This window comes from Azolla caroliniana, unplaced genomic scaffold (assembly GCF_043228905.1).
Source record: "Azolla caroliniana isolate FFs.n. ecotype wild unplaced genomic scaffold, voAzoCaro1.0.p SCAF_7, whole genome shotgun sequence".
In the NCBI taxonomy this organism is placed as follows: domain Eukaryota; kingdom Viridiplantae; phylum Streptophyta; class Polypodiopsida; order Salviniales; family Salviniaceae; genus Azolla; species Azolla caroliniana.
In genome coordinates this window covers 4499397-4523448 of record NW_028230442.1, presented here as the reverse complement: position 1 = coordinate 4523448, position 24052 = coordinate 4499397, and the positions used below count along the sequence as shown (strand labels likewise).

Here is a 24052-nt window from a genome sequence, read left to right as displayed (position 1 = left end):
CACTTTCATGTGTATTAGATGAAAACATTATATTTTTAGTCTCCTATATAATATTCAACCTCTAAAGACAATAATATATACTCTCTCTGGTGAAATACTCTATTCTTGCCTCATGTTAACAAATCGGTGTCATTTATACACTCTTCTTGCTCTTAATTGAACAGAAGATAACTAATGAATAAAAAGAATTCCATAAAGCATCACAAAGATGATCAAGAACAATAACCGGTGGAAAAAATGACTATGTAATCTTGTGAGGAAAAGTCAATCTAGGATACAAAAAATGTGTTTAAACTGTACACAATTACATTACCCCAGAGTATCTGATAAAACAGACTTTTAGTCATTATTTCCTTTCGTATTAATTGATTTATGTATCAGTATGGTTCATTCTTTTTAGCCTTCTTTCAAAGAAGACACATTAACCAGCTTTGGCCTCCCAATCGCTTGATCCATCTCCACCTTATACCCTCTTTGCTCCAACTCGACAGGGGTTACCAACCCTTTCAACTGCATTTCTGAGATTTCTTTCACATTATCCAAATTATCATCCAAAAGGTTCCGAACTGCCCAGAAGCCCCATTCCCTCAAAAATGGGTTTTCCTCATCAATAACACATTGTTGTAGGATGAGAGGAAGCCCTCCAAGGCTCCGAATCTCATCTTGTACAAACCGATTCTTGTATGATACATTTGCAACTATTGCTACAATATCCTTACGATATCCTTTATAGGGATTATTACTTGTGGACAAGTTTAAACGACCATTTCTTGTTGTCCATTCAGCTTCACCATGCTTTTCTATTGCGTTTTGAATAAGCTCTGGTGGTCCGAGGTCTTTGAGAAGCTCTAAGCATAACCTAATGAACCCAATGGACAAAAGCTCGGTTGCTATTGAATACCTAAACCCATGTTCACATGCAACGAGGATTTTGAAAAGTTCAAGAGACTTTCGTAATACATCAACCATGGAAGGACTCATCCCATGAATATTTTCACATTGTAGCTCTTTTGAAGAAACTTGTATCAAATCTTTCAAGTATAGTATTGTCTCTCTTGGCAAAGGAAGTTGCATTTCATCGGTCACAAATGTATCTTCCTTTAGCTCATCTTCAAGAAGATCCACCACATAGCCCAATAGAATCACTTGTTCAGTGCAAAAAGAAATCTTTGATTGGTTTTCAGAGAATTCTGTTGTACCGGAAGACAGCCTATGAGAATGACCCAAATGTGTGAAGAGGCGAGGGAGCAGGGGCTCTTGGAGGCATAACTCGAACAAGAGGGAAGATATCCAATGACTTGAAGCACCTGATACATTAGCACATAAATATTTTTAACACATAAATATTAACCCTCAAAAGCAAGCGAGAATCTAATGCTCAGCCAAAATCTCTGACACATCTGAATGCATTCATTCCTCACATTTTATAATGGACCATGGCATTAAATTCTCATTGCAACAGCTCATGACATTAGACATGAAGCTATGGAGCCAAGCTATTGTTCCACATGAAGTGATTTCACATGAAAATTATCCATGAATCTGTCACATTGGAAATGCATATGAATAAGATTCAGACCCCTCTTAAAACAACATTGAGATATATGCTTAAGACAATGTAAAAAGAAACCGTCAAAATCAGTATAAATATTGAACCAGATAAAAAAAACTCTTTTTTAACCAGAAGATCTCTTCATTCTGGAGTAATGAAAAGTGTCTTCATAACTGCCCATAAGTGGACATTCCCAATGTATTTGGTTGCCCACAAATAATACACATACAAGCAAAATCCATTAATAGATTAGCTATTTCATTAGCACAAATAGTAATAAGACCATCCATGGTATTACCTTAGATGGCAATAACATTATCAATGGCATTAACTCCCATGGAAATAGTACATCCAACCATGGATTAATTTAAATGGATGGCATGGTAAGTCACGACCAATCATACTCGCATTAATGGCATGGTCACAAAACCAGATACGGCATTCTCTCACAAGGCATGACACAATAATCAGATCAATCATTGATTAGCTGGGACATAAAACATGGCAATACAACCAATTATTGGCAGCGGCTCAATGGGTAATAAGACCAACCATAACATTATCTCACATGGGATGACAAGGTCATAAAACAACCTACAGCGTTAAACCTCACTGCTTTGATGAACACAAAACCATGAACAAGCCCATTTTTTCACAAAAAGAAAAGAAAACTTAACACGGAATAAGGATAAAGAAAAGACTTACCATCATCTCCATTGAAGGATCCAATGCAATCAAAGACAAGCATAGCTCCTTCTCCATGGCACAAATCCATTAATCTGTCTCTAACTCCATAGCTACATGTGTAGATAATCATACAAAGTGGGTCTATAACAGTTAATTTACCATATTCTTTCACTATTGAGACAAGAGTTCGAAGCTTGGTAGGGAAGAAACAAATCCAAACAGCTTCCCTTTGAGCTTCCCCTGCTGCACACACATTCCCGAGAAGCTGCAAAGATATTTTAAGAGCAGAGCAAAATAATTCTTCATTTTCATTTTCTTCTTCTGCCTTCACGTTTCCTTCTTGAACATGAACGTTATCTTCTTCATTACTTGGTCCTTGTTTTGCTTTTGCTTTTCCTTCTTTTCCTTTGAGGATTTCTGTGATGATGAAAGATATACAAGAGACACCATCGCTATCCAAGAAAGATTGCTGATTCGAGGGTTCGGCTGCACAGAGGTTTCTCAGTAGCTTGAGGAGCAAGATAAGGGTGTGAAAACGAGAGAGATTTAGGGTTAAGAGAGGAAGAAGACGGGGTACTGCATGGCGGGCAGCTAGGAAAGCACGTTGCGAAGGAGAACGGGACAGATGGATCAAACGGTGAAGAACAAATGGAGAAGAAGAAGAAGAAGAAGACAAAGCAGGAAATCCTTCTTCTTCTTCCTGTGGTGAGAGGAGGAGGAGGAAGAGCCTCTGTGTTTCTTCTGTTTCTCCCTCTTCTTCTTCTTCTTCTTCTTCTTCTTCTTCTGCTGCTGCTGCTGCTGCAGATGCTTCCATTTTTTTTAGGGTTTCAGAAGCCATGGATCCTGCACACCATCAGTTTACCAACAATTTTTTCACGCCTTCTGAGAGTTTCCATTAAATTCCACCGATGCCCCTCTTCACATCTTCCTTTAATTACAAATATACCCCTCTTCCCATTCTCCTTTAATTACAGAAATGCCCCCCTCTTCACATTTTTCCTTTAATTACAAACATACCCCTCTTCCCATTCTCCTTTAATTACAAAAATGTCCCTCTTCAGATTTTCCTTTAATTACAAACATACCCCTCTTCCCATTCTCCTTTAATTACAAAAATGTCCTTCTTCACATTTTCCATTAATTACAAACATACCCCTCTTCCCATTCTCCTTTAATTACAGAAATGCCCCCCCTCTTCACATTTTTCCTTTAATTACAAACATACCCCTCTTCCCATTCTCCTTTAATTACAGAAATGCCCCCCCCTCTTCACATTTTTCCTTCGTTACAGAAATGAATGTAATGGTAATGGCCCCTTTTTGCATGCTATTTCTTCTCGATCACCTTTGCTCTCATCCCCGTGACCAACCCTGACTGAGGGTTCAGTTCTTCCACCCAAACAAACACTCACTCGCCATTTAGTGAATCCGATGTGCCTACTACTGTGATTCGTGTTATTGCTACCGGAAAATTATTGACATATGTGGGCTTCTTCGGTTGGGATGAATGAATTCCAGATGTAATGTCCGTTTTGTTATGGTTTTTCCTTCCCCCCCTCTGAAACGAACAAGGAAATGAAATGCTCGCATGAAAACTAAGATTAGACGGGTGTGGTGCTATGTAGGTTTGTCCTATCTAATACTCATATTGACTCTAGTTAGTCAATTACATTTCCTTTCGAGGTTCCTAAGTGCATGAAAACTAAGATTAGAAGGGTGTGGTGTTGTGTCGGATTGTGCCTCTCTAATATGTATATTGACTCTTAGTTAGTCGACTCCATTTCCTTTCATTGTGACTCTTATTTCGCCTTGCCATGTCTTGCCTTAGGTTTGTATCTCGGTCCTCTCCCTACGTGGCCTAGTCTACCTACTTTGATGGAGGGGTCAAATATTTATTTGTCAACAATTTGTTGGAATTTCACCAAAGTCATCGTCAGAATGAATATCATGATTAAGGCCACAAATACACCTCATTTAGTGATCGATGTGACCTCTTTTCCTGATCTATTACAGCCATACATAGTTGAGTATAGCACACAAGCCATCGATAACGTTGAATGTGCCATTAACGTAGATCAACTGACTTTGATGATCATACACAAACAATCCAAGCAATATATTGATTAGCACACAATGAACTCAAACCATTTAATAATTTCTTAGCTTAAAACATTGTAGAAACATGATTAAATTGGATTAAAACCTTCTCTATGCTATATATCTATTGCATGGTATGGTTGTGACTCCTTACCCTCCTATTCATCTCAATTATCTAGTTGGCCAAAAATTGTTTTGATCTTATAGTAGTACTCCTTGTATTAAAGAGCATTATTCTTCCTATTTTGCACCTAGTGTTATGATTTCTGACCTTTTGACTATGTACATCCTCGTCAAAGAACCCACACGATCACCTCAAGAACAAGCTCATAAACTCGAAGGACTTGTTAGAACCACTTTGATGTCATTGTGTGCATCCTTTGTGCCCTAGATACTTTGGCACTACCTTTTTATGTGTGATTTACCCAAGTTTATGGAAATTTTAACACATAAAAACACAAATAAGTAATTAACCCTAATATTAACTATCAAATGCTAATGACAATGAAAAAAGCCAAAACATGACCACACTAATAAAAACTTTAGCATTATTTGTCATGGATTCTTTCTCAAGTAGTGTTACATATGCCCTATTCTTACAAAAATCTTGACCCCTATTTTATGCCCACAAGACGTCATATAGTGATGCCAAATGTCAAGTAAAAAGGTTGGTCCATTAACATATGAGGGCATATATATTTTGTCGATTCATTGCTACAGAGTTTCCATGGGCAAACACCCTATTGTTGGCGAGAGAAGCAAGTGAGGGTGTCCATGTGTCCACCATTCTCAAGTGCGCTGACAAAGCGAACTAACTCACTCGATGAACCATATTCCGAAATTCATTATAACACTATTAAACAATGAGAAACACATGAATGCAAGAGCCTTACCCTATGCGTTCACGTCTAATAATTCTGTTAACTAAATAGAAGGCAACAAAAGAAATCATTAACCACAAGGAACTCTTACTAATGACTAGAAAACCAACCATGTTCACAAGGTAAAGCTCAAACACTTAAGATGGAACCTTAAGGTTTGACCTCAAGGTTTAAGATGAGATCAAGTTTTATGGCAAGATTAGGAAATCATGTCCACCATTTGCATTGGCTCTAAGGTAACATGACTGAATAGGTCTATCCAAAGGAATTAAGTGATAAGGGATATAGTTTGGAACTGGGTTTGGTTCACTTGATTTAGCACCCCATCCATTGTAGTTAATACATTTGTTATTAATACAATTACAAAAAACTGGAAAAATGGAGAGAAGCAAGTTAAGGTTGTGGCTCAAAGTGACCTTTATAGGCTTTAACATTATTTAGGTCCTTTCACAGTATGGTGCCCACAAGTTCTTTGGTTCTTCGTTTTTGTCTTTCTTGGCTCTTTTATCATGCCTATATACTTGTCTCTTTAGTACCAATGTCAACGTCAACATTGGCAAAAAGGCCTTGCAAGTTAAATGCACTTTGTTAAGTACAAGATTAGATGGAGATATCGTCTTGCAAAGGAAGGACAATTATAACAAACAAGAACAATATCTCATATGCCCCTGGAATGTTAAACTTCAAGACTCTTTCAATTGAAAAGGAAGAAATAACAAAACTCACCTTTCATAAAGATATCGTGATTTAATTTAATTAGTTCAGGGTAGACTTTCAAGAAGAAAATTATTCAAATATTATATTTTTTCAAAGCATAATGATTGCATACATATGTTATGTGAAAGAACAATATGAGGTGCTACGCTTTCATTTTCGTATTCGACTTTCCATTCTAAAACTTTATCCACACACAAATTACATCTCCATGGATAATGCAACATAACAATAAATAAATGGCTTTCCCAAGAAACTACATGGTAATATTTTTTTATTACTGAATGGTGGCCTTGTAATGATTGAATTTCATATGTTACACAATGTAGCAATATATGTCATACAATCACAACTGAAAAAGTGGGGTTTTAACATTTGGCAGACAAGATATTGAGCTGAAAACGATGGTGAGAAAAATAATAAGGAAATGATCACATTGTGTGTCACCGCCTAGAAGCTGGCCTTCGTTCTCTTTTGAGGACCCCGCTAACTAAATAAAGAAAGAGGATGGCAAGTGTGATGGAGTCTTTAGGGGAAACTCGTATTACTAAGGGAAGTTAATGAAGCCAAATGATTTTTATTATAATTGTTTTGTTTTGTTTTGCTTCAACTTTCTTGTTGAAGAGTCTGTCACATCTCAATTTTCTTCATTAACTTCCTTGTCCCCAACGTTACATTAGAATAAGAATTGATAACTGTATGCAAATGAAACATACAATATTTGTTGCACTCTATAATAATATTGGAATAAGTGATTATATCTTGTGAACATATAATACATGCTAGGGTTTCTACAAGTCATGAGACAATATGTAGAATAAGCATTGATTGGCTGCACATGAATTATACAATGGTTTGTTGACTCAAGGCTATTATAATACATGCTAGGGTTTCTACAATGGACATTATAATATTGCATCCAATTTTTAATGTCCATGGACTTACCTAATTTTGGAACTTGTCCTAGGCATGAGATGTGTAAGTTAAGTCATCTTACATTCTTGAGATAATTGAAGTGTTATCATTCAAGTAATGTAAATTTCATTATTTTTTCAAGTAATGAAAGTATTCAGATTTCACTTCATTATATATTGAAGTAATAAAAGCATTCAGTTTTCACTTCATCACCTTTGGGCATCATCAATTCCACATAATCCCATGCTCTTTCCCCAAACCATTTCCCATACTTCTCTCCGATCTTCCCTTGAATAAAAACTTGTTTGCTTCTAGGGTATGTCCATGCCAAAAAAAGCATGATGTATGAAACGGAGGAGAAGATCGAGGTTCGAAACTTGATGGGCACGATACGTCACATGTGCTTCGTAAGGGGTTGACTAACATTTTATCGGTTCCATTGAAGGGTCATGAACCAAAAAGGATCGATCCATCGAGCAAGCCTAAGAAAGTCAAGATCGATCAAGCAAGTCTAAGAAGGCCAAGATTGATAGAGCAAGCCTAAGAAAGTCAAGATCAATCGAGGAAGCCTAAGGAAGTCAAGTCAAGCACCATGCTTTCAATGACTTGAGAAAGGATTAATAGCTGTAAAAATGTTTCAATGACTTGAGAAAGGATTAATAGCTGTAAAAATGTTTCAATGAATTGAGAAAGGGTCATGAACCAAAAAGGATCGATCCATCGAGCAAGCCTAAGAAAGTCAAGATCGATCGGGGAAGCCTAAGGAAGTCAAGTCAAGCACCATGCTTTCAATGACTTGAGAAAGGGTTAATAGCTGTAAAAATGTTTCAATGGAAAAAGCATACTACTGCACATTATATTATGTTGATGATTGTTGTTGTTGTTGATGATGATGATGGACCCACCCATTAATTATGCAAAAGTATAAAGATTTGTTACCCTGTTCCGAGGAGATGTTTTTTATCACTGAAGAGTTCTGCTGAATTTCTGTGCTCTGGGACGATTTGTTTGATGATGTGTGGCTTCCTTTCTAAGCTATCTTGTTGGGATACTAGGAAGCAGCATGAAGCTGAAGATGCAGGTGGTATGGAGATTATCCACAGGACGAAGAAGGGATTAAAAGAAGAGACGCATCCACAGCAGCAGGAGAAGAAGTATTCCGTGTTATGCAGGATGAGAATGAGACTGATGAAACACAAGGAGGAGGAGGAAAAGGGAAAGCTTTTCCTTCCTAACCCATACCCTAATTCTTATCCAAATTCTAGTGCTAATTCTATTCGTAACCCTAACCGCCCTATTTCTCATTCCATCCCTAACCCAAACCCTACTTCTAATTCTAATTCTAAACCAAAATCTAAACATAAAACTAAACCTAATTCTAGCCCAAACCGTAATTTTAACTCCACCCATGAACCCAATTCTTACCCAAGCCCTAATTCTCATTTTAACCCTACTTCTAATTCTAAACCAAAATCTAAACATAAAACTAAACCTAATTCTAGCCCAAACCGTAATTTTAACTCCACCCATGAACCCAATTCTTACCCAAGCCCTAATTCTCATTTTAACCCTACTCCAATCATGGACACCATGCCTCGAGCTTCTTCTTCTTCTTCTTCTTCTTCCTCTCATGCTAACCCCAACCCTAATCCAAACCCTAATCAACACACTGGCAACACCATAATGATACCTCAACACTGCCCATCCCATCAAATTTTGCCTGATGGTGAAGAGAAAGAAACCCTAGTTCATCCGCACCCTCCATCATTTGCTGCATTCTTTGCCCACAAGGTTCTCCGAGTCATCATCAGCTCCGTCTCCACACTTATCAAGTTTGAGCAGAGGATGATGAGGGTTCCCATCTGTGCTCTCTTGACATGCATGGTTGCAATATTGCTTGGGGGCAAAGTTCTGGCTATAGTATCCATGGTTCTGTTGTGGTATTCTACACCCTATCTCATCGTTAGGGTTTAGGTTTAGGGTGGAGATGACATTAGTGCAAGAGAGTGACTTGTGAAATGGAATGTGTTTTGTGCTATTTGGTGTTGGGCACTCATTCCACCACTACCATTATTTGAAGAAGAGTCCTAGAGAGTTAGATTTGAGTGTCTCTTCCTTATAGACATAGAGTCGGCATCGACACCATGGGCTTCGATGGAGTAATATGATGTGGATTCATTGCTCGTAATGAAAACAAGGACTCTAGCGTTCCAAGAACTCTCATATATTTGTGAAGAAAGATCTCAAGATTGAGACATCCCTCTTGGGATAGCAATGCAAGCGACTCCATCACCATGCATTCCAATGTGCTAGAAGTTCTATAGATCTCACAACCAAGTGGAGAAGCATATAACTATTGGTTTACATAACTCAAGGCATGATAATTGGGACATTATTTTCGACCATCAAAGTGTTCATTGGTAACAATCAATGATTTCTCTAATGTGTGGAATTTGTAACATAGATATACATACACATGTATATTTTATCAACTTAATTGTCAAAAGCATACAATTATCGATCACATAACTTAGGGCATGATTAATAGATCATCATACTCGACCATCAAAGTATTCATTGGTAATTTGATATGTTGAAATTGTAACATACATATACACACATATGCATATTTTATCAACTTAATTGTCTTTATGTGTAATTGTAGTTATAGCTTTTGGAACTTTAGCTTAGCGAATGACTCATATTTCTTTTGACATGATGAACGTATCACCCTTCAACGAAAAAAACAAAGCCTTAATCACTATCTTCATTTGAAGACATCTTTGTATGGAATCATCCACATATTCATCCACTAATGGAGTCCAAAGAAGATTGAAATGGACTATGAAGGTTATAAATTTGCATGTTGGAACTAACAAATAAAAGAAAGTGATTTGAGGCAGAAGCTTTGAGGCATGGAGTAGAAACAAGAACAAAAGGATGGCAGGGAATAAAGATGATGAGATGAAGCCAGCCTCAGAAAATCTCTAATCACTTGATTTGTTTTTCTTATATGGAGGCTTTGGCCGGCCTTTCAAATATGTTTTATATATATTGAGGCATTGAGGCATTTCTTCTTTATGGTCTCATCAAAAGAGGGACAGCCTTCGTTGGAGAAGGAAGACTGACCCACATGCTGATAATTAAAGTAAATATGACAAAGGCATTTAGACATTCAAACTTCCATCTGAAATAGGTATGTCGTGAAAGCATTATAAATCAAAATCCTTCTTACAAAAACAAAAATCTACCTTCACACTCTCTAAAAACTGAGGCTTCCAAAGAATGATCATCATATGCTTTATGGATTTAACTATTGACCAAATGGTTAAATCTCCACAAATATAAATATAAGTGTAAGGCATTGCAACAAGACTGTCGAATTTACCACTCTACTACATACAAACTTTGGCTGCAGTTATCCTTTATTATAGTCCCAATATTTGTTAGAATAGACAAAGTAATTGTTCACCTATAATGGATGCTACTATGCAAAGATACAAAATCCTTACAGACTTTGAAGAACTAAAACCAGAGAAACAAAGGGTCTGACTGACCTTAAGAATATTCTCATGTTTAAGATGGTCATTGAATGAAATATGAACTTTGTTACACAGATTTTTGTTGATTAGTATCCATCCCATGATAAAGAAACTTTATGCAGTGGATACCGCTGTCGTAAGAGAGCTGCAGTAACTTCATGATTTGCTCTTCCAAAAGCTTGTGAGAATCCATACACATGAATCAGATATTCACTTGGGACATGTTTTATTCGTCCACCGCCCAACACTTCTACCTGCAAACCGTCATGCTATTTTTACCATCAGATCTGTCATTTTATATTTATTTATTGATCTATAAATAAAACGACATGCATTATAGATGTGTGTGTGTGTGTGTGTGAGAGAGAGAGAGAGAGAGAGAGTCTGTATGAATTTATGCAGCTGTCCTGTATGTTTCTAATGGTGAATTGCTTTTACCATCAAATCTGTTAGTCTATATCTATCCATCTATAGAAAAACAAATAAAGACACAGACATATAACAATAGCTATATATATATATATATACACAATATTTTCTGAGAAAAAAAATGCCATTATTATAATTTAACTGAAAGGAACATATTGGTATATAGAAAGACAGAAATACACATTAATTCTGAGAAAGGAAAATATTATTATAAAATAGCTCGTGCTGTGTAAAAGTAACATTTGTCATATTAAAACAAGTAATTACATAGTGCACAAGTCACAACATGACATTACAAAACTTAAATGACCACTGCAGCACAAGGACAAATGACTAGGAGATGCATGACAGCTCGAGAATAGTAGCTTGCTTGACAGCCACAGGATCATTTAACTACGAGGAAATGCATGACGCCAAACAAGAGGTCACATCTGAACAATGTCTAATCTTGGAGGGAAACTGCCAACGTATAGTGATCCCTTAAGCCTTTGGTTGACCATCTAAACCAGCCCAAGCCAGGTGTTATCCAAAGCGAGGAAATCATCTTCAGAGTTGGGTTGATAATAAATATTATTTTTTTATTCAAGGCTGTATGCATGCCAAATTTTATTGTTCAATCTATTATGACCCCTGTAGATACTGCAGTCATGGAGTGGGAGGGTAATTTGAAGAAGGTTATTAGAGTTCTTTGGTAATTTGGGTTTGTAATGCAGGTTGATGATTTGACTTTGTAATGTGATTGTTTTTTAACATCTTTCTATGCCTGTTGATTTCCAGTAAAACAGCCCCAGGCATTGTTGTCCTTTATATTCTATTACAATGATGAGTCAACCAATGTCTCTAGTTCAGTTCTGAGGAAGAAGGTTGCATGAATATCCATACATCCTAACTGAGGGGAGAAATCCATTCAGGAAAGGGACTCAGAAAATTCAGAATCTCGGTTATATCAGCCTCACAATTAACAGAGAAAGCAGTATGTGTGATGCGGAGGCAATATTTCCCCTCATTTCATAAAACAATGACATATCAGCCTCACAATTAACAGAGAACGCACTATGGCAAACATGATATTCCCCTGATTCCACTCCTAGATGGCATAACTGGCAGATCCGTTCCCCCAGATCCTTATTTTTTGAGCCAGGGCCAAGGGCAGAGGGTGGCTGATATGTAGTTGCATTTCCATCAACTAGTAGCACGAAATTGGGGAATGATCATGAACGCAACATTGTAGTTGTCACCGATATCAACTTATGCTTTGCTAAAGGCACTTCATTTGCACAATCATTCTGTTGGTGGGTCAACTGGATAACAATGGTTATATAACCACAAAGGTAGCTAGCATGAAAGATCCACAAAGAGTTAATTACTTTGCATCAATCTCTAGTAAGTTCCTCAATAGCACAAGGATATAAACTAATGAATTGCTCTGCACATATAAGATAGTACAAGACACGAACTAGGGAAGAATTAGAAAAATTAAATCCCAGCAAGCCCTTAGATGAAAGGTGATTTGCACTTACAAGATGAATGAGGGGTGAAAAATGAATGTATAACTAGAGGGGGATCTTACCTAAAGCAACAATGTCTAATCTTGTAGAACAATTCATGAAGATGGAAAGTGAATGATCCATGTCAAGAGGTGGTGTCTACACTCATACATATTACATCAAGTTGGCTTTGAACGTATTATGTGGAAACTGTTTATGTTGACTTGACAATGCATGTAACACTCAGAAGGTTAGCAAATAATGTTCACCCTAGAAACTAAAATATAACATGGTAAATGGAAATGCACACAAGCTGCCATCGGTTTCACAACCTTATTTGATTCAAAATGAATGATCCAATGAAGGTATGTGAATTCAAAAGCAAAATAATGTTCAGTAAATAATCGATTTTGGTTTTGTCTACCACCTCTTCATTTGGATACAATATTATTTCCTATTTAGCATGATTCTTCTCTTGTATGTGGCACTCTCTGTAATATGGGGTCAATTGTGTGACCAAGTCCTTTAGAATAGCTACACCTGCAGGTTTATTTACTGATTTTGAAGCATATACAATCTCCAATTGCGTGACTTTTACTTTCGGAAATCAAAAGCAGCTAACTAGATGATTTAACAAGAAGAGATCTTCCAGCATCTGCTAAAGTTTATGTATGAAAAGTATATGTTGGAGTTCACATATTATCTCATATGTAAAGACGTTTGACACGTTGAAATAAGGTACAAAAGGGAGTGTTAAGGGAGGAATATAATATGACATCCATGGAAAGGTGACATCCAACAATTGGCAGTGAAGAATTCTAGAGCACCATAGATCCATGCAATGTTTTCATGACAACTATTGGAGACGTATGAGGTGCTAATCTTTGGGCACATCCCTCCCTCTACCAATAATATTTGTTAGCGATCACCCTAGGCAGTTTAGAGCGTTTTTTCTATACAAGTTCATGTTTCAATCCTTCCTCATTGTGCTTACATGAATCAAGCTTTTTCATCACATATATCAAGATTTTATGGTGAATTTGTGTTCGATAGGACAAGGTTAAGGTTATACCTGGAGTTGCATATCTTGAAGTTCTCCCTTGATATTGTTCAATATTTCACCATGAAAGGAAAACTTCTTATCACCGCGCACAATCTGACAATATAGAATTCTATTATCAGAAAGATGTGCAAGATTAGCTGAAAAAAACAGTAACATCCTAAGCCAAGTATTCATAATTCCATCCAACAAATATATGTATGTTCGAACACTTTGAGCTCCACAAGAATACAGAAAATAAATAAGTGCAGTTCAAAAAGTTACACAAAATATTGAATAAACTCTTCATTGCTAGTTTCCTATGCCACCTTCACCAACAAAGGCGAGCAAAGAGACAAAGAGAGCATTAAAAAAAGGTTTGTGTATCAAAAATCGCAAAAGCCTTTTATATCTAAGAGGAAAAGGAATGAATATATACAATAATAATTGTAGCCAACATTTCATCATAGATGGTAACAAAGAAAATCTGCAATGGGTAACTTCACACATCCTAGGATGGTTCCAAAAACTTCCAATACAACATTAGATCATCACACACTGTCAGTGTCAGCCCAGCAGAGAGTCTTTGCCTTTGATGTCATTTCCTATCTCTACGCATTTCACCTCTAATTCTTTTCCTTATATCAAAATCAGATTCTGTAACACCTATTGGGAAGGAATAAATTTAGAATATCTTTCAACATAGAAATTAAATTTGCTCAAAAAAAAGTATGTCTTTTTGCAGTATTAGATGGTTTTATTAAAAGAGCGCAATAGACAGAAGAGATCAAATGTTATATTAAGGTCTCTGAAAGGTTTAAGGGTGTATGAGACCAAAGACATTACCCCAGTCAGACCTTATATGATAACAAGATTTGTATTGGGAGGTAGTAGAATATAAATCTGACTGAACTAGAAAGAGATCAATTACCAATTTCTCATTCCCATGATCATCATATACACGAGCAAGAACATACTTGAAAACCCCTGAAATTGTAAAGAATGGGGACACTTGTGAATATCAAATACATAAGTCAGTTGAATTAGAATTCATGCTTAAAAATTTGCTATAAATTGGATAGTATTGTATAATCTGGACAAACCTTCATCAATCTCAGTAGTAGAAAGTTGATTTCCTGCCCATTCAATTTTCTTATCACGAGCAATCCATTCTCTCATGAGGAAATGTGCAATGGCATGCTTTCCAGGTACACTAAATTTAGTACCAGCAGGTTGTGTGCCTTGGAGGATTACATGCAAGAAACTTTTATGAATCCATTTGGCATCCTATAACAGTAGATTAGGTGATATAAATTACTTATTCCTGTAAAAAATAAGATTTAAACCCAGAGTTGTGTTGCCCTAGGTTATAAATAGGCAATAAGTAGGCCACAGTAATCACAGAGTCGTGACAACGGTAAATCCAAAACACATCAAAACTCTTGCTGCACACGAAGATTAAGTAATAGATAAGAAAATAGTTTCAATCAGATGGAGAAAAAAGGATATATTAAGGCCTTTTAAAAGGCCAAAATGGCCTATGAAAACAAGCGATTACATCTAAATATATTTTTTCGTCTTTGAGAACAACAAACCAGAATAAAACTAATTAATATTGGGTACTAAAGAATCTGGTTTAAGTTCTTAAGATCTGAACTTAGATAGGCTGAAACTTCAAAAGATCTTCAACATTGGCCACTCCAAGATGATACCATAAACAAACAATAAAAATTAAACTATAACAGAGATCAAATTAAGGAAGAAACATTGTTGTTTCTGTTTTCCAAAATCGAGAGCATGGTAAATAAAACCAATGTATACTCTCACTCTTAAATCATATAAAAAGTTTAAAACAAATCATAAAGTTAGTACCTCAAGCTCATTCATATCAACAAAAATGTCGGGAAGGCTCCTTTGCTGTCTCAAAATATTGAGACCCTGAATACCGACTGGAACCACATCATCTGGCATTTCATAATGTAGCTTTGACATGTCAAGTTTGTGTTTTGCTGATGCAATAAATCCGACCATTAAAGATGATGGAAATGGCCAGGGCTGACTTGCAATATACCTGGATATAGAATTAATGCAATTAAAAGGCTTGCTCAATCAGTGTACACTGCTACAAAAATACATTCAATGCATAGCTGCTTTGATATTAAAACTATTGTGCAACAAGTTGAATTTACTTGACACATCCAAAAACTAATTTCAAAGACAAGCACCATGCCTGATAGTTTTATGCTCTAGATGTACACCAGCCTCTTCATGTACTTCCCTTGCAGCAGCAGTCTCAAATGTCTCCCCAACCTCCACAAATCCTGCCAACAAAGAGTAGCGACCTTCATCCCACTTGCTCTGCTTACAAACAAAATGTTGATTATGTCTATATCTCTCCCTCTCTTTTTATCTCTCCCCATTTCTTTTAGAAAGTTAGATTAGCATATCCTATTTTAATAGACATTTGGGTATAAATTTGATATTATAGGAGTCATCTCCATGATACAGGAAAAGGAAGAAAAGCTCACTAAAGGGCATCAGGGACCAGCAATAATTTATATACAGTGTCCATACGCACACCATTGAGAATCAGATATTTTGAAATAGTTGTTCTATTAACCCCAGGCAGCACAATTAAGGTACCTAACCTCTCTACCTATTTCCAGTGTTATATACATACACATATATACGTACATACAATTGTGTTATATATGCATTTATACATAGATAGGTACATAAAATTGTATATGTGTGTATATATTGAAATGAACCTTAATAAAAAACAATAAACGTTATTCTACAACTTGTTCATTCAAGAATTGAGAAGATAATCAGCTTGAGAAAAAAAAATGAGCATCTTTGGAAACTAGTATTGCAAAAAGAATATGAAAGAAAGAAAAAAATATTAATTTTCTCTAAAAGATCACAATGGGCTATGAGACCTAACAAAGATTATAACAGTTTATGTTGAACAGAAAACTACTAACAAGCTCGAGAATAGGGAAATAAAGTACGTAATCTAGACTCTACACCATAACAATGACTAGTTATTGAGTTTTATTCACACTGGAATTACCTGTCTACCAAGGAGGACAAAGTCACCACAGGTAACGAGTACTATAATTGCTGGATCCTGGATAGACGTAACAGATATTACTCATGTTAAGTAGGAATTCAAATCAAAGGACATAACCCTTTTGCATTTCAAATGTGATATAACATCGCCATACAAAAGACAAATGGAGAATTTCAATAGAACAGTATAAATCTTTACTTCACACTCTAGGTACAGCATTGTAATTATTTACAGTTATTTCATATTGATTGTATGGAGATGTTACGAATACAAATTGAAGAAATCCAACCAGTCGAGGATAGGCAGAAGTTCCACATGATGTAGAGCGGCATTGCAAGTTGTGACCTCCTCCTTTTGGCTCCATTTTCTCACCACAATGGCCACAGAATTTCTAATTCCAAATGGAAACCAAATATGTTCTATTTTAATTAAAATATGATATTTCAAAGAGACTAAATAAAAACTTCCAATCAATGAACAAAAAACAAAGTAGGAGCATTGCAAGTCGTGACCTCCTCTGACTCCATTTTCTCAACAGTGGCCACAGAATTTCTAACTCCAAATGGAGACCAATGCATTCTATTTTTAATTATAGTATGATATTTCTGAGGGACTTAAGTAAAACATTTCAATCAGTGAACAAAGAAACAAACTGAAAATCAATTTATAGAGGGACAAAGTTGAACATATGAAAGGGATAAACTTAAGGTGTATAAGATTTATTCTGCCAGATGTGCCTCCACATGTTTATACTGATTCATAAATGCCATAAAAAATTATTTACTACATTGGCATATGTGCTGCTACTCATTTTCAGGCATGAATGATATGTCGCCAGGTCATCTATGGTTACTGACTTTTCCAAACATGCCTCGTGGGGGGTAGTTTATTACTACTCTTTAAAATCATCAGAATATGATATAATCATATATCTAGAAGATGAACTTGAAGCATTTGAGAATGTGATGTAGAGAAACATAACGAGCCCAGTAAATGAACCTTGACTATAGTCAATTCCAGTAAATGCCCCCAACTATTCTTTATTTCTCAAATGCCCTTGTCAACCGCAGAAAGAGAAAAAGGGATGAAGTAGGCATATAACTGCTCAAATACAAGATATAATTGAGAGCAAAGGAATGAATTGGTCAAATAGCATAAACAAGTGCCGAAGACAAAAGCATTTGGAGAAATAGCAGAAACTCGGTTGCATTTGGAGAACCAGATAAAATTCAGATATTTTGGAGTCCTCCTTAAATGAATATGCAAGATTAAATTGCATCTCTTCCAATAATAAGGGATCTACTTATTTTAGGGATGCAAAAATTTTCTAACATTTCTCCTGTGCCATTCCACCATCCCCCTGGCATACGCCAAAAGGCCAGCATCAGCAATGGGTAATTGTGATCCATACCGACGAAGATCTACCCATTCAGTTCCTTCTAGCCCTCGCAGTGCATTTAGATCTGTACTGTTCACATAGGCAAAAAGTGCATGTTTCATCTTGATGCGTGAAAGCTATCCTAACTGATTTCCCATAACATTATTCATTTCGTAACATTATACCTGGAAAATGTACTGATATCAACTGCAAAAATTGGTTGATTTGTATCTTGCGCTAAACCCAAGAAGATAGGTTTGCTAAGACATCCCATATCTGTAAATTTCCTTGTTGAAAAGCTTGCAGATGATAAAAAGACAGGTTCCTCACATTTAACCAAATTTTTGGTTCCTAACAACGGAATAATCTGCACAAACATTATGCCTGATGAAGACCATACAAGAAACATTGATAACGTGCAAAGAAAAAAGGTGGTTCTTACAAGAGCTGAGGTCTCAAATACTTCAGAGAGCCAATTAGAATCCAAACGTTTTTCTACAGCCCTATTGAATTCTGGTTGGGGCGGAGCACCAGCCTGCGAAACTCAATCTTTTTAGACAGCCCATTTCCACAACCATCTTTTCATCAATAGCACAAAAACATATGTATTTGTTCATTAGCAATCTAACTTTTCTCAAGCATTTCGTTTAAAATATTTGTACAAAGACATACAGGCCCTTGCATACAAGTGTGTAAGCACAATGAAGAAAACTGAAGAAAGTATGTTACATAGAGCATGAACTCACCTCAGTAATATCAAAAGCATTTGTAGAAAGATGCAAATAACACTGCGCGTTAATGCCATTTCTCCCTCTCCTCCATAATCCTGATCATGATCACTGTTCTAAATTGAGAATGATATACCTCCTTGGAAAACACACTTTTTGGTATTAACATACACCATACTATATCTCCACGGCCATACAAATGTACCCGACACAGTGAAGATGTACAATGCTGGACTTCTATCACATCAAAAAATGATTCGTAAAACTATTAAAATATCATTAAACTAAATATAGCTCCATGATACAAGGATCAGTTTGTAAAACTATGGGGGTCCACTATAGTTGACATAGCTGCATGTACAAGTCTAACTGAGAAAAAGTATGAAACATAGAATGATAGTCCGTCTCCAATACTTGCTTGAATGACATCAGCTGCTGAAACTATTGCATCATTGCAACATTGCAGATAGTTCCACGTTATGAGAAACAGACAAACATTATTGAATCCTTTATCTTTGAATTACGTAACCAAAAATCCAAATGGAAAACCCAAGAGCATCAACAGAAAACAGAATAAATGTTTCAGTGATGGTAGCTGGGGTTAATGCACCCACTGTGCCCAATGTTGAGTGTACAGAAGTTCTGATAAGGAAACCATGTAAGTGGCACGTGATCCACATAAGCAGTAAATGGAGAGAGGCAATCTATCTCAAGACAGTGACAAAATGTCTGTTTCAATGTCTGTATAACTTCTTGGAAAATGGTTTTAAGCCTTGGGAATCATAGAATAGGATTGCATGCTAGATTTGTAAGAGCGTTATGAATAAGCATAGAAAGAGTATGAATGCATTAAAAAATGTGTCAATTGTGTGATGGATTCCTATTAGTGCCTTTATAGGCATGCAATTATCATTCGCTTCCTCAAGAAAAGAGAATATACTGACATTGCCGTCACAGATTCATAAGAACGTGCAGAGTATGAATGCATTCAAGAACATGGCAATTACATAATACATTACTATCATACCTTTATAGACATGAAGGAACATTTTTTTACTCAACAAAAGAGATTATCTTCATTAAATATCTAACAGGACAAGAAAAGCATAACATAATATGTTACATCTACCTCAGAGGTGTGTGCATAGTCTGTCCAGATGCAGTGATCATATCAAGTGTAAAAATCCTGATATACATTCATATGTATCTACGTGTACAGATGCAAAATGCTGTAATTCCAGCAATAATTCCTCAATGGTGCTCAAGCAACTATACTATGTGCTAGCAGGAATAAGAGGCATCATCATCATCATAATCCCTTATGGATCCTAGTGCCCAATGCATGCGTGTGCATTTATACTCGAAACAAATTGGATCACCATTTGACAAAATTATTACCAAATCTAATCAACACATCTGGCACAATCATACTTAAACTGGTTTTGTGCCCTTGTTAAATTAAGGCACTATAACCCCTTTAGATGTATTATGATTTAAAGCTTGGAGAAAGTGATAAAGATACATTAACGTCTCTAAAAGAACATAATGACTTATAAAACCTCACATATGAGACTCATCAATGCATGTAACCAAAAAAATGATTTTTCTATGCACACTTCCTAAAAGCCAATGGCTTGAAATGTAATAATGAATCATGGAAAGACAAAAAACAGATTTGATGCCTTATGGTTGGCACCGAAAATGCTATGCACGGTTGCCACTTTGTCTGGTTCAACAGCACTAAATATCCTAACGAAATTTCAGGATTGGGGAACCCTCCTGTAGTCATATAGGATCAGCCTCCATGCATTTTTTTAAGAATTCTCTCCCCCAGCTGCACCTTAGCCTTATGGGTTCCTCCTCATCCCTCAAATTGCATAACTTGCAATTGCACCAATCAAATGTGCAGAAACAATTCCTAGCATTTCATTTATTCATGGCATGTAACATGCATGGCTCTGGCGTCTTCCATCACATTTTGCCTAATCGAGGCTTAGTTTCTAAAACCTCTTAAAGAATGAATCTAAACCAGAAAACAAGAATGGAACATGAGTTCTGTCTCCATAATGCATAGCTGTTAGCTGATTTAGGAGATGGTTGTCTCCACTTTTACAGTGTAATGGGGTTTCAAAACTGATAGAAAATATAATCTCAAATTATTTTTACAAATTCATAGCAAAAAGAAAGAGAAGGCTGTTGCTGAATGCTCTATCACAGCATGCTAGGCTTTCAAAACTGATAAAGAAATGTAATCTCAAATGACCTTCACAACTTCATCACTAAAAGAAACAGGAGCTATTGGCCTCTTTCACATCATAATGATCTCCAGAACAAAAAGAATGATAGAATACACTTACAGCTCTAATGAGTTCAGAATGATCTATGAGACCAACAAAGGCTGTACAATACAAATTCACCCAGAAAAAAAAATGTAAATAGAACTAAATTTAGGTTCTGCTTGTTCACCTTACTCTTGTTTTTGTTTCACTTTATATATTCTTCATCTCAAAGGAACTTTGTGAGGATCTTCTCTGGGGAGAAGACATGAATGAATAAAACACAGCTATTAGAACTTTTCTTGGAAGTTATGCATCAATCCTTTAAGAATACACTATAAGAATTAATTCATTGCTCTTACAACTTGAAAACTTCGCATTGTGCAAAGGATTCACTTATTACTTCTACGAGGCCAACGCATAAGGAAATCATCATATAAATACATTTGCTTTTCAAAACCTTGTATATATGGATTTTATAGGACATCAATCAAATATTGTTCCTACGGCTTAGTGAAAATAACATATAGCTCTTTTCCACCTCTTGTATATGGATTTCATGAAGTTCAACTGAATGTCTCTATGATTAGTTTGATAAATGAGAAAGCATGTCTTCAACTGAAGATCAAACTATTCATGTTATTCTCTAGGCAAAATGACAGCTGCATGTGGACCTGTTATGCATCTCTCCATTCATATCATCACTTTGGTATGATTTCCTCAGGTAATGACTCGCAATGCATGAGAGTCAATTTAAGAATTAGTTTTATTAAAATATGAGTTTTGATTAACTAATGCTCCTAAATCCTTTATTACTCATCCCATTTGAAGGTTTTAGACAGTAGCTTGAGAGAGAACAAAGCAGCTAAATTTAACAAAATGCAAAGACATGTTTCAAGATAAAGCTCCTCAAATTCAGTAGGATAAACTCTAAGTTGGAAATATTACTTAAAACGTAATGGAATGTGGCTCTAGGTTCCAATTCAACCAAAGATACTTTGCAAGTCCTAATGTAATGTGATACAAAATTTATATGCGTGGAAAAGGAGAATTGGTATCTTTTTTAGTCTCTTTACTTTGACTGAGATATCCCATCAATCACCCCCAATCGGGGAAGGAAGCCACCATAGAAAGCACTCACAAATGGTTTAAATATAGAACCAAAACAAGGCTCCGAAATATAAGGATAGCAAAAAAGACAAGGCATAGCAAGCTTTGTAAATGTTACACTGAAATTCAGACAGCGATCAAATGAATGAAAGAAAGACCAAATATTCCTTTTTTCCTTTAAACATATTATATGCATGGCAAGCATCAAAAATTTGGAATAAACTATGGAAGATATTCCTTCCTTTTCTTAAAAACTGTAAACAAAATAGGGCAAGAATTATGAATACGAACATGAATTCAGATAATCTATATATGAAACAAAAATAATAATGAATCTTCCTTCTTTTCTTTAGTGATCCATGAGAAACAAAACACAAATGCAGTCTAGGGAATAAACTATAGAAGATATTCCTTCCTTTTCTTAAAAACTGTAAACAAAATTGGGCAAGAATTATGAATACGAACATGAATTCAGATAAGCTATATATGAAACAAAAATAATAATGAATCTTCCTTCTTTTCTTTAGTGATCCATGAGAAACAAAACACAGATCAAACACTTCAATTCTTTCCAATCGTAAAAAACCGTGAGTACATTACATTGAAATCATTCCTTTATTTCCATTTACAATGCTCACGAGATGAGGTTCACCGTGTGTTCGTGAAAGAGAGAGAGAGAGAGAGAGAGATGAAGACTGATGAGTGATGAAGGAGGATACCTGTAATTCGAGCCGAGATCGCTGTGGATGGAGATAAAGGATGAGGCGATTGCAGAAGAAGAAGAGTTCGAGGTAAGCTACGCCACGATGCCATCGCTCAGCTTCCGCTAGTGCTTCAGCTTCATAAAACAAAACTCTGATCTAAGCTTTTATGTATGTACATAGTACATACTACTTACTACACATACTACATAGGGAAAGGCCAATAGTGGAATAGAAGGATATATTCAACCAAGAAAGAGTGTCATGTATGTATGGATATGAGGTAGAGTGCACATATTGAGTGGATCTCGCCAATATTACAATCCAAGCAATGGAAAAAGCCGGGAAAGATCTTAGCATCTTCTAGTGCTAATGCGCACAATCGATATTGAATGTGTATTCTTTTGGAATACGGCTGCTGAGAGGCCGAGATGTTTGCAATTTGCATGCTCCCGTATGCCTCCTATGTATTTTTTAGCTTAAATGGGGTGCATCTACATGACATTGTTTCAGTTTGTGGCATGTTAGGGCATTTTATTGTTGAATGTCGTCAAAAAAGAAGTAATGCAATGGAAGTTGTACGTGAAGAGCATGCAAACAATGATCGGGTTCAAACTTTATCTGTAATCTCAGAGCAAATCAAAGAACATGTGAATGACAAGAATGGAAAGATTCTAGAGGAACAACATGTGAATGACAAGGATGGAAAGACTCTAGAGGATGAAGGGCAGTGGAACTCAATAGTTTCTAGAAGATGATGAAATTTAATAAGAATGTTGGGCATAATGTATATATGAAGAAGGTAACATCAATTCAACAAACAATTTTCCATCTATTTTGGAGGTTGTAGCTGATATGCCTTTTTTTAAACTAATTGAAAGATATTTTGTTTGATAAAAAAAAACATCAATTCAACAAACAAATTTCAAGCAAAATAGACTTGAGGTCGTCAAGAAGACGATCCAAAGAAATTTTCTTTTGATAATAAAGGTAATTTGTATACTCCTTGGAATAAATGGAAACAAGTGCCTTGTCCATGGGAGGAGCCATGAAGGTCTTGAGTTTTGCATTCCCAAAGTAATTCCTATGCAATCTTAGGGAATATATTTCAAGATATAGCAGATACATTAGTAGTGAAAGAGAAAGAGATTTCTCAGATAAAAAGAAAAAATAAGTATGAAAGTCACAACATGGAACATGAGGGGATTGTGTTCTAGATTTAGGATGCATGAGGGTTGGAGGATTGTGTTAAGTGAGCAGTGGGATGTTTTACATGCAAAAGAGTATAAATATCATCATAATGTTGGGTTAATTATTTAATTTAAGGGTTATACATTAAAATGTTATGTTGGCGATATTCATAGAGATTATTCTGGGATTGTCATGTTTATTGAAGACAAATTTTACACTAAAAGTAATTGTTTCATATGAAATTAGAAGA

At 35.9% G+C, this 24052-nt stretch overlaps 2 protein-coding genes and 1 long non-coding RNA gene across 3 annotated transcripts; 1 reads left to right on the top strand and 2 right to left on the bottom strand.

Annotated features, from left to right (window-relative positions):
• Positions 1–295: 295 nt before the first annotated feature.
• Positions 296–3070, bottom strand: MEE50 (ARM repeat superfamily protein). Its single transcript, XM_087322850.1, has 2 exons — positions 2258–3070; positions 296–1307 (listed from the first exon to the last, which is right to left on the bottom strand). The coding sequence occupies exons 1-2, from the start codon at positions 3051–3053 to the stop codon at positions 397–399; spliced, it is 1707 nt and encodes a 568-aa protein (XP_087178976.1). The 5' UTR covers positions 3054–3070; the 3' UTR covers positions 296–396.
• A 5855-nt stretch (positions 3071–8925) lies between these two features.
• On the top strand, positions 8926–9374 carry LOC147861630 (uncharacterized). Its single transcript, XR_015529993.1, has 2 exons — positions 8926–9052; positions 9086–9374. It is a non-coding gene; the product is annotated as an uncharacterized LOC147861630 (long non-coding RNA).
• Positions 9375–10249: 875 nt separating this feature from the next.
• Positions 10250–22759, bottom strand: LOC147861629 (uncharacterized). Its single transcript, XM_087322276.1, has 13 exons — positions 22630–22759; positions 18543–18622; positions 18239–18331; positions 17982–18163; positions 17751–17886; positions 16708–16809; positions 16419–16475; positions 15573–15700; positions 15215–15413; positions 14446–14629; positions 14274–14329; positions 13376–13459; positions 10250–10641 (listed from the first exon to the last, which is right to left on the bottom strand). Exons 1-13 carry the CDS (start codon positions 22721–22723, stop codon positions 10474–10476), a joined length of 1563 nt encoding a protein of 520 aa, XP_087178402.1. The 5' UTR covers positions 22724–22759; the 3' UTR covers positions 10250–10473.
• Positions 22760–24052: the final 1293 nt, after the last annotated feature.

Bases quoted from the DNA above. Each gene is read 5' to 3' on its own strand.
- MEE50 (XM_087322850.1), bottom strand. From the start codon at position 3,053: ATGGAAGCATCTGCAGCAGCAGCAGCAGCAGAAGAAGAAGAAGAAGAA. The intron at 1,308-2,257 runs GTAAGTCTTTTC...CTAATGTATCAG, and splicing joins ATCCTTCAATGGAGATGATG to GTGCTTCAAGTCATTGGATA.
- LOC147861629 (XM_087322276.1), bottom strand. From the start codon at position 22,723: ATGGCATCGTGGCGTAGCTTACCTCGAACTCTTCTTCTTCTGCAATCG. The intron at 18,332-18,542 runs GTGAGTTCATGC...TGAGTTTCGCAG, and splicing joins ATGCTTTTGATATTACTGAG to GCTGGTGCTCCGCCCCAACC. The intron at 16,476-16,707 runs GTTGGATTTCTT...ACGTCTATCCAG, and splicing joins CTTCTGCCTATCCTCGACTG to GATCCAGCAATTATAGTACT.